This window comes from Gopherus evgoodei, chromosome 8 (genome assembly GCF_007399415.2).
Source record: "Gopherus evgoodei ecotype Sinaloan lineage chromosome 8, rGopEvg1_v1.p, whole genome shotgun sequence".
NCBI lineage: Eukaryota > Metazoa > Chordata > Testudines > Testudinidae > Gopherus > Gopherus evgoodei.
The window spans coordinates 6,924,826-6,940,014 of record NC_044329.1 but is presented as its reverse complement, the minus strand read 5'-3'; the positions used below and the strand labels follow the sequence as shown (position 1 = coordinate 6,940,014).

At 51.0% G+C, this 15,189-nt stretch overlaps 1 protein-coding gene across 6 annotated transcripts in view; it reads left to right on the top strand.

The window, feature by feature from the left end:
* The first annotated feature begins 13,565 nt into the window (after window positions 1-13,565).
* The window catches only part of TCOF1 (treacle ribosome biogenesis factor 1), a 34,091-nt gene continuing 32,467 nt past the window's right edge, over window positions 13,566-15,189 (top strand). For 3 of the 6 annotated variants that reach the window (XM_030571729.1, XM_030571732.1, XM_030571730.1), the window contains exon 1: window positions 13,567-13,789. In XM_030571729.1, coding sequence (XP_030427589.1) covers window positions 13,679-13,789 — 111 coding nt within the window. In that variant the 5' untranslated portion in view covers window positions 13,567-13,678. Of the gene's footprint in view, window positions 13,790-15,189 lie in introns of all 6 variants that reach the window. The other 3 variants (XM_030571733.1, XM_030571728.1, XM_030571734.1) reach the window with 2 other exon arrangements.

Sequence of the window (15,189 nt, the reverse complement as noted above, 5' to 3'; positions counted from 1 at the left end):
TTTATTAATGTCCCACATAGATAAGCAAGCTTATCCCCCTGTCCTGGGCTGTCTCAGCAGCAAGACTGGACGCATGTAACATTCCTCTCCTTTAAAAGTTAACCCTATGTTTCCCCGTTAGCTCCAACTAGTGGGGAGGGAGCTAGAAGTGCCAGGGCAGTAGAGACAGTCTGGATCTTGCTGCCACTCTAAGGAGACCCCTTTGTATGCCTTGCTCCTGTCTGAAGCCTGAACCTGTAAGGTTTCAGCAGGGCCTAAGAATGTGGTTGGATCTGGTTACCGTAGCAGGTGTCTGTATCACACCTGAATGTAGGGAGATGGTAAAGAAACACTGCCTAGCAAATGGTGAATCTGCAAAGCAGCTACCTAACCTCTTTGCCTTGTTTTTGGATCCCACCACCCTCCTGCAGCAACGTCCAGCCAGCCAGGGACAGCAGTGACTAGACGAAGGAATAAGAAAGGACCATGTGCAATGAGTTCTGTTATGAAACAGTAGGTCCATCCATTCAGCGGTGGCCTCATGTACTGTGATAAAGAGGGACTGGCACCAAACCATGCAGGGCACCAGGAGCAGCCTGTGGCCCTGATAATGACCCAGCATCCCTGCAGTAGGATTGTCAACCTGTCACTTGAGGATGCCAGGGGAGGTTTAAAAAATTGCCTCCAAATGAAACCAGAGTGAGGGTTGGCCCGGGCCAGCTTCTCCCAGCCGGAGCTTTAGAGGATGGCTAACTCAGACTGTCTGTCTGTCTAACAATACCCCTCCTGTAACATTAAGGATAAGAGTGTTGGCTGTGTGATAAAAATGAATTTCAGGTCGCACAAAACCCACTTGGCTGAAGGGAATCCAGGATCAAACCATGCCGGGGGAACTGGCTGGCCCGGAAGAGCTGGTGACAGGATGTGGAAGTCACCGGGATGGGGTAGCCTGTGTGAAATGAGCCGGTGATCACAGCCCAGTCTCTAGTGGATAAACATTCACGCCACAAAAAAAGAAACCAAACACTTGCCATCAGCCTCACGGACGGCCTCTGGGGAGTCAGCCATGTGGAGGATGAACAGCCCTCTCCAACCTACAGGTCGTTCCTGCAGGTTAGAGATGAGGCATATGGCTGGGCAATGGGAGCAAAGCCCATTCTGCCCCTGTTCTGTAGCTAGGGGCTTTGGTCACCAGCCGTGTCAGACCAGGTCTGACCTCACTACGGTCACGCCAGTGGAACAGCCATAAGCCATAGCTGGGGATCCAAGCAGGGACAAGCATCTCCAAACCACTGGCTGACTTCACATTCCCTGGCTTTGCCTCGGGCACGGGAGAGAAGTAATGAAATGCCAAGGGACCAAGACAAGGCCTAGTCTGAGCCCAGTCCTGTTCCCACCCAAGTCAACAGTAAAACAACCTTGCATTAAATGTGCCGTATCTGGATTCTCCAAAGTGTGAATGCGTCCAAATTCTCTCCCTCAATCTCTGCCCGCAGTTTCCCTTTAAGCAATAATCATCATTAACGAATCACTGTCTTTATAAAGATCCCTCCCAGGATGCCCCAAAGCAGAGTAAACACACGTCCAGTGGAAAGAGGAGAGAAGGAGCAGGATGAAATGGAAATGTACAGAGCCGGCCATGCTCATTCTAACAAACTCCTTTGGAAGGGAGGCCCAGTTTTTGATCTCTGTTGCACCAATACAATTCTGGAGGAGCTCCACTGGTCCATTGACTTCAGTGCAGCTCCTCTGGATTTGCATCGGTGCAACAGAAATCAGAATCTAGACCAAGCATGTTCTGAAAAGCCTCTAGAGATGGACTGGGCCACATTTCAGAGCATGGTGAGCCCCTCGCCCTACGATACAGCACAGCCATGGCAGATGTGAGGGCAGGAACCCTAAACATCTGGTGGGCATCAGAAAGATGCAGATGCTGCATTAATGACCTCTACAAAGCACCTGCCCCAGACTCACTCTCTCCCACTCCCCGACGGGCCTGGAGGTATGTGTTTTCACTCTGTTCCTGCCCGCACCTCTTCCTGCCACGCAGCGTTTGACCGAACTTAAATCAGCCAAGTAAGCGCTACAGGAAATGCACTTCTTGAAGATGAACACCGTTCCCCTTTGCAGCCCTTCTCACTTCCATCAACCCCGAGCTGCGGAAATCTGTACAAACACAAAAGTGCTGTTGGAACTATTGGTGTTGGCCTACGTTCGTCGGCAACGCTGCCAAGCTGTTTAATGAGGATATACTTACAAAGCTAGCCCTGAGCTACGGCACTGGTGAAAGCAGTGGGGGGCTTAGGGTAATTAATAATAATAGCCCGTGAGCTGGCAACAACAGAGGCTCAACATACATTAGATCTTAAAATAATGAAAAATTAAATGGCTTAATGCTGCTAACCTTTTGTTGCCTGCACTGAGTAACTGACACGAGCAAGACGTGCAGACATCTATGTATGTGTGGAGATATGTTTCTAATATAGATTATTAAAAACAGGCCTATGGCAGCTGAATTTTAATGTCACGTCTTCTGTTAGTTTTAGTTTTCCAATCCGCTCTCCCAGCCAACTAAATTAAAAGAGTGCTTTATACTCTGCAAGGCTAGAGGGGATTTTTTTCCACAATTAATTAGTATGTAGCTAATGGGACTGGATGGCTCATGGTTTTAGTAACAGGATATGGCGTTTTTTATTTCTGTTTCTAATCTGGCTATGGGTCGATAGTGACTGAGCCAATGCTGTTTGACGGCTGTCCGGTGGCTTACGTGAAATGACCTGAGGGACTCAGGCAGTCCCCAGTGGACAGGTGCCCACATCACAAAAACCACCAGCATACTTGGCACCAAAGGGCAATCTCAACAGAGAGGCCAAAGAATGAGCAGGCGTGGTGGCAGCTCTATGCTCTCTGGAGCTGGCAAAGTTCAGCTGGAGACTGCAGGAAGATTTGCGCAGTGCTGGAATCATTTGATAGAAATCTGGTTGCTTGTCAGAACCAAACTTTGCACCTAGTAAGGAAATCATATCAATGTGAGACTGGAATTGAATTTAATACATAGCACACACGCACACCCAGGCATTATGGAACAGATGTTTAAAAGCTGGTCCCTGGTTTTGCCACCAATTACCTCTTGTGGGCTCCATTTTGACTCCCCAGTTGTATGCAGAATCATTCAGTGTTACTTGAACCTCTGAGTACCGATTTGCACCAGCAAATCAGCTATTTAGACAGAGAAATGACCTTAATTATACCTGCAAAACAGCAGGCATGTAAATGAATGCCCAGATAAGGCTGGGCTGTACTGTAGCCCTCTGTGACCAAAAAGATGAAATGGTTCACTCCCTGTTATTAGTATCCCATTGCATTTCATCACGATGCTCTGGCATCTGAAGTGTCATTTCCTCCCATCTGCTGCACATTTACAGACAAAGGCAAAAAGGATTCCCGAGAAATACGGGTTTGGAAAACGATGCATTTTAGAATTACAAACCGAAACATTTCCCCGTTGCTCCACTGACCACGCATCAAGGCACGTTCTCTAAAAATACAGATCTTCTCCGCGGTGACTCAAACCCCCACAGCAACAGCACTCGGCCGTTCCCCTCTCCCCAACATATGGAGCTACGGGACGCCTGCCAGGGGAATACTCTCCAATGGAGGGGTGTAAACAAAGTGCATTTCTCCAGTCCCTTTGCTTCTCCACCAACTAACTCCTCCTCCATCTCTGTTGGCCTCTTTGTACACATTCAAATCTTGTCCTTCTCAGCTTCTCCTTTCCTCTTTGAAATAAGAGTGTCTTTCTCTTCTTCCGGAGCAGAACAACATCTCCTCTCCCCCATGCTCTGTCCCTGGTGTCTCTTCCCCTCTTCTCTCTGTTTCTTTTTCTCTTCCTATGGCACCTTCCTCCCCCAATTTGATTCTCTCTCCCTCTTGGCTTTCCCCACCTGTTTTCTCGTCCTCTTTTCTTTTCCCTTCTGCTTCCCTCGCCACATTCTGGCTGTCCCCTTTCCAACTCCTCTGGTCTTGCCCAACTTCTGCTCTTTGGCCATCGCCACCTATAGGTGTAGTGCTGTATGCTCCGCTCGTGCAGGTGGAGGCCTGCCTGCTGATCAGGGGAGGAAGGTGAATGCAGCACAAGATGCCTAATCTGCACAGTGCCCCGCAGCACTGGAAGAAGCAGCACAGTGCTGGGGAAGGCGGGGGGTGGGTCAGGCTGGTTGGAGCATGTGGTGGTGCAGAGGAGGGGTGTATTTGTGGATGGGGGAAATGTTTCAGATGGGGCAGGCTGCTAGGTGAAGTGTCAGACTTGGCAGGCCCACAGTCCCTCCTAGAGGCAGCCCTTTAAGATTAGGACTGAGGGACAGCCAGGGACAAAGTTCGCACAGCTCCTGCCTGTTCTGTGTCCTGTAGGTGGGCAGAGGAATGTTCCCTAAGACTGTTTGGTAGGTTCCATCTCTCCCCACCCCCCAAGGCTGGTTATCAGAGTGGGCAGCGCTTTCCAGCAGCACTAGCCTCTTGCTTATCAAATGCATCAGTGTGGATTTGGGGTTTCCCTGCTTTGGCGTTGTTTATACTCAAGATAGTCCCCAGTGCTTTAAACATGCAGTCCAAGGCGGTCTCCTGGGAGTGCAGGGTCTGTGCAGAAAGACCCTGCTTGCTACCAGCTCGGCGATAACCTAAGTTCCTAGAAGCTGTTTCATTGTGGGGTGATGGAAAGAAAGGCCAGAAATGGGGAGAAAGACCTAAATGGAACATCATGGACAGGACCAAAGAGCAATATCCTTCTCCACCCATTGCCGGGTCGGCACCGGAGACCAAGGCCCCAATCCAGCAAAGCCATTAATCTTGTGTTGAACTTCAGGCCTGTGACTCATTCCGACAGGACTGCTCGTCCCTTTAAAGTAGAGCATCAGCTTCTGGGCTTTGCTGTGCTTGGCCTCAAGCCCCATTGCAGGGCTAAAAAGTCACCGTTACCTATTCATGTGTTTGCGGTCATGCCCCCTAGTGCTGCAATCTCGCCAACTCTCCCAAGCTAAGCAGGGAGGGGCTGGCTCAGCACTTGGGCAGCAGGCCTCCAAGGAACACCTGCAACAGGTGCTTTCAGGGAGCAGTGTTGAGGGTTCACTCTGTGGCACTCTTCCATCTCAAGTGAGTACTAGACCAATGCCTCAGCACGGCGCACGGGCCCCTGCTGGGGAGATCACCTTTCAGAGGAGGTCCTAACCACGTCTGGGCATTAAAGCTCCCCTAGTCATTTTGGTAATAGGAGGAGTATTAATCCTGTCTGAACTGGGTCATGCAAATTACCTGCTCCCTACCAAGGTACCCCTGGCAGCTTCAACTGAACAAGGCTACACTTTGTCTTTGGTCTCAACCCGTTGTGTAGTGTTGCGGGGCACTAGAGTTGCCAGTCCTCCAGGATTGTCCTGGAGTCTCCAGCAATTGAAGATTAATCTTCAATTAAATCTTTAATTAAAGATTATGTCATGTGCTGAAACCTGCAGGAATATGTCCAACCAAAACTGGCAACTGCTGTTAGGGCCAAATTCTGATTTCTCATGAAGAAGATAAGTGCAGTAGATGCCTGCTCACAGGGGACAAAATTCTCCCCTGACACCGAGTTGTTAGGGTACTTTGGGACAGGAGGGTTGAAATTAATTATTGTCATTCAGTGCTGACAGATGCACTTGACACTTTATAAGACCCACTAGAAAACATGGGGCCAGAGCCTCAGCCCAGGCTAACTCCCCTTCATGCCACTCCGGCAGACCCTAATAAGGATCCTAAGATCTCTCTGTGCAGCAGAAGCAGACCCTGATTTTGCAGCTCTCATCTTCACAATGGACAGAACCATCCCCCCCGGATCCAAATGCCCCTAAATTTGAGCGGTGTGGGGTGAGGAAGGGGGGTTGCAAGGCCAGTCTGAATCTCATGGCTCAGACCCTGGCTAAGATGCATGCCTCACTGCCATAAATTGCTATTAAAAATCTGCACCTGGACAAATAAAAATCCCAAACGACCCTCGCGCAATGTCCATGTAACGGATGGAAGAAAAGTGTCCCCATAGGGCATGGGGACTAAGGAATGCCAGTTTCCATATTGCACAAAAGTGCTTTCCAGTCTGCTCCTGTTCTCCTGAACCCTGCTTGTTCTGCTGAGCAGCGCCTTGGGCCGGACACAAGTGGAGTCATTCATAATGGAGTAGGTGTGAGGGAATTTTACACAATGAGCAAAGCACTCAGCTTCCGGAGCTGTGAACATGAACAGGACTGTTTGGACATTAGCGTACCGAGCTGGCTACGAAACTACTACGGCTTTATCCCCTGTCTGGATTTTAAACAGCTTCCTGCAATCCTTTCATGAATCACTGTCCTGGCATGGAAATCACATACCTAAAAGGCTAGTTTTCTTAATCCACCAGGGACATTTTACCTTCTTAAAAATAAGGAGTGGGCAAACTAGTTTCAACTCCTGTCAAAAAATGCAAGAAAAAATTCACCTTCTAATAACTGCATGTTGTTGATGGGTTTTTGACCCTCACTGGGGTTTGGGTTGAGGCAGATTTTCCTATTTATAATTGTGCAGCTATTTGCTTTGCTGAATCGCCCTATTTATTATTTGCCATGTTTACTAAACGACTCAAATATACCTTCCCTGCCTGTAATTGTTGGGCAATGACAAAATTCTTCAGATGCCCTCGTTTAAATGGGATGGCGTTGCTGTAATAGGCCTTTGCACAGCGGTTTCTGAGGGGCTATTCATGACTCAAGCATGTGAGGCTTTGGACTCAAGTGACCCTGCCTGAACCACAGCGGACCTGCAAAGTGTCACTCGCTTGGCGTGAATCATGGGCAGTTAGTTCTCATTTTAAAGCCAGTTTTATAAGGATGCACTCAATGTTTGAATGCACAGTGTTTGTCCTGCCTTGCCAGCAGTCCCTTCTGGGTGTCTTTATGGCCGTCTTTCCATCTGTCCCTCAGCCTCCAGGCCAACTTATTCTCCCCCCTTTCCATTTTGCTGCTGTTAGGATTTACTGTACCTCAGCCACTTTTCTTCCGGCTGAGGTAAAGGAGACTCAAAGCCAAACCCTCCTTACTCCTGCAAACAGTGCCTCTGCAGTCAGTGGGACAGCGGGTGTGAGTAAGGCGGTGGCCAGCAGGAATTAGCCTCCTCTTTGGAGCCCTTCAACCTCATTCCTCAAACAACTGGAGGGGACAGCAGCCCTCCTACCCATGCAGACTCAAAGGGCCAAAAGGGGCATGTTTTTCCGTCATCCTAGCTCAAGCGAGTTAACCTGCTTGAAAAGCTCCATTACTATTCAGGCTAGAGGCAGCCTAGGCTACAACATGGCCGTCTAACACAGCTTTAACCTGCATGGGACATCTCAATCATGTTAAACGGAGAGAGAGAGCCAGAGAGAGCGCACAAGTCAAATCCAGGCCTCGAGAAATGAGTAGTCTTTCTAGGGGTTGGAACTGTATAAGCTGTGATTCCAGCATGCGAATCACAGCTCTAGCCACAAGGGGGCAGATTTTCAAAAGCACCTGTGGGATTTAGGAGCACAACTCCCATTAACTTTGAATGGCACTTGTGTGCCTAAATCCCTGTGGTGCTTTGGAAAATATCACTAGGCACTGAAGTGGAAGCGAAACTCATCTGAAAATCTGGCCATCTGCAGGTGCTGAGCATTTGAAATCCTGATTATGAGTTTTTTGAATCTCTAGACCTAGCTCTCTCCATGATCTAAGCTAGTCACTAACTCCCTTTGAGGATCTGGGCCTTAACCCTCCTGTTTCTGTTTTCCCCTCTGTAGTAATAGTTTACTCACCTACCTCCCAGAGCAGTGATGAGAATGACAGTTTGTAAAGAGTTTTGAAGCTGGAAAGTGCTAAGGAATATAGTCTCCTGTGTGACAGACAGATCATTAACTTCTGGACTAGTGGGGCAAGCTCTGCCTTTGGGTTCTGTTTTTAAATGAATCTTTCCAACAAACTGAAACTTTTTGAAGGGGGTGCCAGCGGATAGAGCCCTCAACAGCCCAAGAGAAACTCCTAATGCAATCTCTTGTCAGAGATATGGGCACTATATAATTCATGCTCAGCCCCACTCAGTTTTCTAAACACAATTTCCCAGCAGTTGCAATGTTAGCTTTGTGGGGCACGAAAGCAAAGCAAATGGAAAGACTCCTGGAGGTGAAACAACCTTGCAGAAGGGACCATGTCAAAGCAGGTCAAAATCTGTGTCTAATTATATCTACAAGACTGTGTCCCCCATGTAAGTCTCTGGCATAGGCAGCGAGTTATATAGGTCCATGGTGCCTGTGCACCACCAATACTGTTTGCGCTTACCATGCTTTGGGGGACCCCCGCACTTCAGGGGGATGCAGGGTCCAGGGTGGCCTGGGGAGTAAGTGGGGGGGGCTGGTTCCGGCATCAGCGAGCGACCCAGCCTCAGCCTGTCCCGCTCCACTGGGAGGGGGTGGAAGCCGAAAAAAGGCAGGGTGGGCGCTTGGGGGAAGGGGTGGAATGGGGGCTGGGAGAGGGCGGAGCAGGGGTGGACTGGGGCCAGGCTGCTCACTGCTGCTGGCTCCAGGCCCTCCACTAATCCCCCAGGCTGCTCTGGACCCTGTGTTCCCCTTTAGCGGGAGGCCTCCCAAAGCACAGGACCCAGGGTGGTTGCCCCAGTCCATCCTATGGATGGGACGGCTCTGCCTGGACCCTGATTCCCCCTGAAGCGCGGGGTCCCACAAAGCACGGTGCCCGGGGCGGTTGCCCCAGTCCAGCCTATGAACGGGATGGCTCTGCAACCCATTCTGGGCACCACCAAAAATTATACAAACCTGGTACCCACGATCTCTGGGTCCAATTCTGATCTCATGCTGTTTGTACACTGAACTGACTTTCATGAAGTGACTCCTGATTTGCCCCAGAGCAAGTGAAAGAAGAATCAGGTCTTCAATCTCTTGCTGTCTGACAATGAAGCAATATACAGCATTACGAGTCATTTAAAACCTAACAAAGGACTGTTTGAATTCCAGGGCTGCCTGGAGGGGTGGGCAAATGGGGCAATTTGCCCCAGGCCCCGCAGGGGCCCCCATGAAAATATAATATTCTATAGTTTTGCAACTTTTTTTATGGAAGGGGCCCCCAAAATTGCTTTGCCCCAGGCCCCCTGAATCCTCTGGGCTGCCCTGTTGAATTCTACCTCAATTAAATTTGTTCAGCTCAGCAGCTCAGTCAGGGGTTCACCAAAATGCACGGTGTGTATTCATATCGCTGGTCAATGATCCATCAATGAGTCACTCACTGAAACAACTGTAACTGTAAGGCTGCCACCTGGCCAGTGGCTTTATTACCTTAGATGATGATGATGATGATGATGGTTGCAGAGATTTAGCTTCAAAGCCAGTGGGAGCTCAGCCAATGTTATATTTAATCTCTTCCATAAATACAAATAAAGGTTTTGTATTTGAATAAGAGTGATAGAGGCACTTTGAACATTATTAAACCTTCCAAAAATAAACCCACACCTCTGCCATAGTGAACGTAGCCAGCTTTTTCCTGGAAGGTAGCAGCACCGTGGAGGAGGGGGTTTGTTGGGTGTTTTTGTGGTTACTGTGCTGCCCACCCCGTCCCACTCACTCTTTGCTACTTTGTGTCCCAGGATTGGTTTTTAAGAAAAAATGATGGAAGCACAAATGTAAGTTCCCCAAAACAGCCGGTTGCCCACTCAGCACGAAAGCAGTCAAAGTGGCTGTCAGATCAGGACTATTCTGATGTTGTTGCACCAAGTTCCATGCAGCTGTACATGTGTTTTAGGCCTCATGAAATTTGGTGTTTCTGTCAAAGTTCCTGGAGTCACAGGATGATGTCAGAATCCAGCTTTCACTTTTGTTTAAAAGTGTTTCTAGCCCACATGTTCGCAAAGAAAAGTGTGCAGATCTGACCCACAAACACCTTAGAAGCCAAAAGGCAAGTAAAAAGAATTCCAAAACTTTTATAATTTAAAAAATCTTATGATTTTAAGGGACTCTCATGATTTTGGAGCCTGACTCATGGTTTTTTGTACTGCATGGAGTAGGCAGTACTGCTGAAGAGCTGTTTAAAATGGAGATTCTGCCTGCTCTGTTAACTGTCCTGTGGCACTTTCCATAAAAGAGTTGAACTCATGTCAGTGGCCAAATTTTCTGCATACATTATCTGTCCCTATTTAGGGGAAAATAACCTTATTTTCACAAATTGTTTAGGAAAGTAGCTATCATTTGTCAACACTCTCCCTCAAGATCTCTCAGTTCATGTTCTTCTGTTAGCTTAGAAGATGTATAAATGCCCCTATTTATAGTCTCTATTTAAATCTTTCAAACGTCCCTGTCTGATACCCTCCACCCCAGAAGTGGCTGCATCCGATGGTGTTCTAGGTATCTAAGGAATGAACCACTTAAGTCATTTCCACTGACAACAATGGGCATTATGTTAGGCTTGTAGTTTGCAAGTGTTTTGGAATTCTTTGTGCTAGGAGGCACAACATAAATGTAAATGGTTATCAATGATTATCATCATCCATCAAACAAATGGAGAATTTGAAAGTAGAAGGAAGCTTGGGTGAACGTGATCATGAAATCATAGAGTTTGCAATTCTAAGGAAGGGTAGAAGGGAGTACGGCAAAATAGAGACAATGGATTTCAGGAAGGCAGATTTTGGTAAGCTCAGGGAGCTGATAGGTAAGGTCCCATGGGAATCAAGACTGTGGGGAAAAACAACTGAGGAGAGTTGGCAGTTTTTCAAAGGGACACTATTAAGGGTCCAAAAGCAAGCTATTCCGATGGTTAGGAAAGATAGAAACTGTGGCAAAAGACCACCTTGGCTTAACCATGAGATCTTGCGTGACCTACAAAATAAAAAGGCGTCATATAAAAAATGGAAACTAGGTCAGATTACAAAGGACAAATATAGGCAAATAACACAGGAATGCAGAGGCAAGATTAGAAAGGCAAAGGCACAAAATGAGCTCAAACTAGCTATGGGAATAAAGGGAAACAAGAAGACTTTTTATCAATACATTAGAAGCAAGAGGAAGACAAAGGACAGGGTAGGCCCACTGCTCAGTGAGGAGGGGGAAACAGTAACGGGAGACTTGGAAATGGCAGAGATGCTTAATGACTTCTTTGTTTCAGTCTTCACTGAGAAGTCTGAAGGAATGTCTAATATAGTGAATGCTTATGGGAAGAAGGTAGGTTTAAAAGATAAAATAAAAAAAGAACAAGTAAAAAATCACTTAGAAAAGTTAGATGCCTGCAAGTCACCAGGGCCTGATGAAATGCATCCTAGAATACTCAAGGAGTTAATAGAGGAGGTATCTGAGACTCTAGCTATTATCTTTGGGAAATCATGGGAGATGGAGGAGATTCCAGAAGACTGAAAAAGGGCAAATATAGTGCCCATCTATAAAAAGGGAAATAAAAACAACCCAGGAAACTACAGACCAGTTAGTTTAACTTCTGTGCGAGGGAAGATAATGGAGCAAGTAATTAAAGAAATCATTTGCAAACACTTGGAAGGTGGTAAGGTGATAGGGAATAGCCAGCATGGATTTGTAAAGAACAAATCGTGTCAAACTAATCTGATAGAATTCTTTGATAGGATAACGAGCCTTGTGGATAAGGGAGAAGCGGTGGATGTGATATACCTAGACTTTAGTAAGGCATTTGATACGGTCTCGCATGATATTCTTATAGATAAACTAGGAAAGTACAATTTAGATGGGGCTACTATAAGGTGGGTGCATAACTGGCTGGATAACCGTACTCAGAGAGTAGTTATTAATGGCTCCCAATCCTGCTGGAAAAGTATAACAAGTGGGGTTCCGCAGGGGTCTGTTTTGGGACCGGCTCTGTTCAATATCTTCATCAATGATTTAGATGTTGGCATAGAAAGTACGCTTATTAAGTTTGCGGACGATATCAAACTGGGAGGGATTGCAACTGCTTTGGAGGACAGGGTCAAAATTCAAAATGATCTGGACAAATTGGAGAAATGGTCTGAGGTAAACAGGATGAAGTTCAATAAAGATAAATGCAAATGCTCCACTTAGGAAGGAGCAATCAGTTTCACACATACAGAATGGGAAGAGACTGTCTAGGAAGGAGTATGGCAGAAAGAGATCTAGGGGTCATAGTGGACCACAAGCTTAATATGAGTCAACAGTGTGATACTGTTGCAAAAAAACCAAACGTGATTCTGGGATGCATTAACAGGTGTGTTGTGAGCAAGACACGAGAAGTCATTCTTCCGCTTTACTCTGCGCTGGTTAGGCCTCAACTGAAGTATTGTGTCCAGTTCTGGGCACCGCATTTCAAGAAAGATGTGGAGAAATTGGAGAGGGTCCAGAGAAGAGCAACAAGAATGATTAGAGGTCTTGAGAACATGACCTATGAAGGAAGGCTGGAGGAATTGGGTTTGTTTAGTTTGGAAAAGAGAAGACTGAGAGGGGACATGATAGCAGTTTTCAGGTATTTAAAAGGGTGGAAGGAGAAAACTTGTTCACCTTAGCCTCCAATGATAGAACAAGAAGCAATGGGCTTAAACTGCAGCAAGGGAGATTTAGGTTGGACATTAGGAAAAAGTTCCTGTCAGGGTAGTTAAACACTGGAATAGATTACCTAGGGAAGTTGTGGAATCTCCATCTCTGGAGATATTTAAGAGTAGGTTAGATAAATGTCTATTAGGGATGGTCTAGACAGTATTTGGTCCTGCCATGAGGGCAGGGGACTGGACTCGATGACCTCTCGAGGTCTGTTCCAGTCCTAGAGTCTATGAGTCTATAAATGCCCTGAAACAGTGATTTTTTTCAGTGCCTCCCCTGCCCTTCCTCATTGTCTCCCACTCAACTGAGAAACCCTCAACAGACTGGAAAACTCCTTTCCCTCCTCAGCAAAGCACCATTCCCCCACATACCCGCCCTGCTGCATTCACTGGGCCGGGGAGAGAGAGTCAGGTTTGAAAGGATCCCTGTGCCGAGGAAGGAGTCCATTGCAGTGTATGTGTTTCACCACAATCACAGCCAGCTACCTGGGAGGGGCCGGCCCCACGTGTAGGCAAACCAACCACCTCTGGTTAAAAGCACCCCCCTTGCCCGGTCTGAGCACCCCTCCTCGACATGCTATAAAGTCTCTGCAGCCCACCTGTGCCACAACTGTTTTTCAGTTTATAACAGCCAGGGCCGGCATTAGTGGGTAGCAAGCAGGGCAATTGGCTGGGGGCCCCACACCAGAGGGGGGCCCCTGCAGAGCTGCATTGCTCAGGCTTTGCCTTCAGCCCTGGGTGGTGGGGCTCTGCTGCACCCCCTGGCAGGCGGGCTTTAGCTTTCTGTCTGCCCCCCCCCCCACGAGAGCATCCCTGGCCCTGCTCGCGGCCCCCACCAGGCCTTGCACTGTCCCGAGCCCCGCCCCCAGGCAGAGCCGCAGCCCTGCAGCGACACGGGTGGGCGGGCGGACTACACTTCCCAGCAGCCCCCGGGCCGCGCGTGGGGAAGAGGAAGCCCGGCGCGTGGTGGCGGCGGTCAGAGGGTACTCGCGGCGCAGGAGGGCCCCGGGGCATGTGGTTCCCTGCGTCCCCGCTGTAGCCCCGCTGCACGAGCCGCCAGGCCGCCCGGGCATCGCCCCCGCGGCGCTAGTCAGGGCGGAGGCTGTGCGGGAGCAGCATGGCAGCGGCCGGCCCGGGCCAGAGGGAGCTGCTGGTCCTCATTCACCAGCACCTGCTCCGCGCTGGCTACGCCAAGGCAGCGCGGGAGCTGCAGCTGCAGCTCGGCCAGGTAACCCCCGCGCGGGGCCGGGGCACGGCTCCCCTGAGCCCGTGGGCAGGTGTAACCCCGCAGCACCCCCACGCGGGGCCAGCCTTGGCCCCCCCTGCACCCGCGGGCAGGTAACCCCGCGGCACCCCCACGCGGGGCCAGCCCCGGCCCCCCTGCGCCCGCGCCCAGGTAACCCCGCAGCACCCCCACGCGGGGCCGGGGCACGGCTCCCCTGAGCCTGCGGGCAGGAAACCCCGCAGCACCCCCACTCGGGGCCGGGCCCAGCCCTAGCCCCCCTGCGCCCGCGGCCAGGTAACTCCGCAGCACCCCCACGCAGGGCCGGGGCACAGCTCCCCTGAGCCCGCGGGCAGGTAACCCTGCAGCACCCCCGCGTGGGGCCAGGCACGGCTCCCCTGAGCCTGCGGGCAGGTGTAACCCCGCAGCACCCCCACGCGGGGCCGGGGCACGGCTCCCCTGAGCCCGCGGGCAGGTAACCCTGCAGTAACCCCGCAGCACCCCCACGCGGGGCCGGGGCACGGCTCCCCTGAGCCCGCGGGCAGGTGAGCCCGCAGCACCCCCGCGTGGGGCCAGGCACGGCTCCCCTGAGCCCGCGGGCAGGTGTAACCCCGCAGCACCCCCACGCAGGGCCGGGGCACAGCTCCCCTGAGCCCGTGGGCAGGTGTAACCCCGCAGCACCCCTGCGGGGGCCAGGCACGGCTCCCCTGAGCCCGTGGGCAGGTGTAACCCCGCAGCACCCCCGCAGCACCCCCGCGTGGGGCCAGGCACGGCTCCCCTGAGCCCGCGGGCAGGTAACCCCGCAACACCCCCGCGTGGGGCCAGGCACGGCTCCCCTGAGCCCGCAGGCAGGTAATCCCACAGCACCCCCACGCGGGGCCGGGGCACGGCTCCCCTGAGCCCGCGGGCAGGTAACCCCGCAGCACCCCCGCGTGGGGCCAGGCACGGCTCCCCTGAGCCCGCGGGCAGGTGTAACCCCGCAGCACCCCTGCGGGGGCCAGGCACAGCTCCCCTGAGCCCGCGGGCAGGTGTAACCCCGCAGCACCCCCGCGTGGGGCCAGGCACGGTTCCCCTGAGCCCACGGGCAGGTAACCCCACAGCACCCCTGCGTGGGGCCAGGCACGGCTCCCCTGAGCCCGCGGGCAGGTAATCCTGCAGCTCCCCTGCGTGAGGCCAGGGCCTGGCTCTCCCCTGAGCCCGTGGGCAGGTGTAACCCCGCAGCATCCCCACGCAGGGCCAGGGCACAGCTCCCCTGAGCCCGCGGGCAGGTGTAACCCCGCAGCACCCCCGCGTGGGGCCAGGCACGGCTCCCCTGAGCCCGTGGGCAGGTAACCCAGCAGCACTAGCACATGAGGCTAGTCTGGAGGGGCCTGGGTGAAACATACCGGTTCATGTCTGTCATGCCC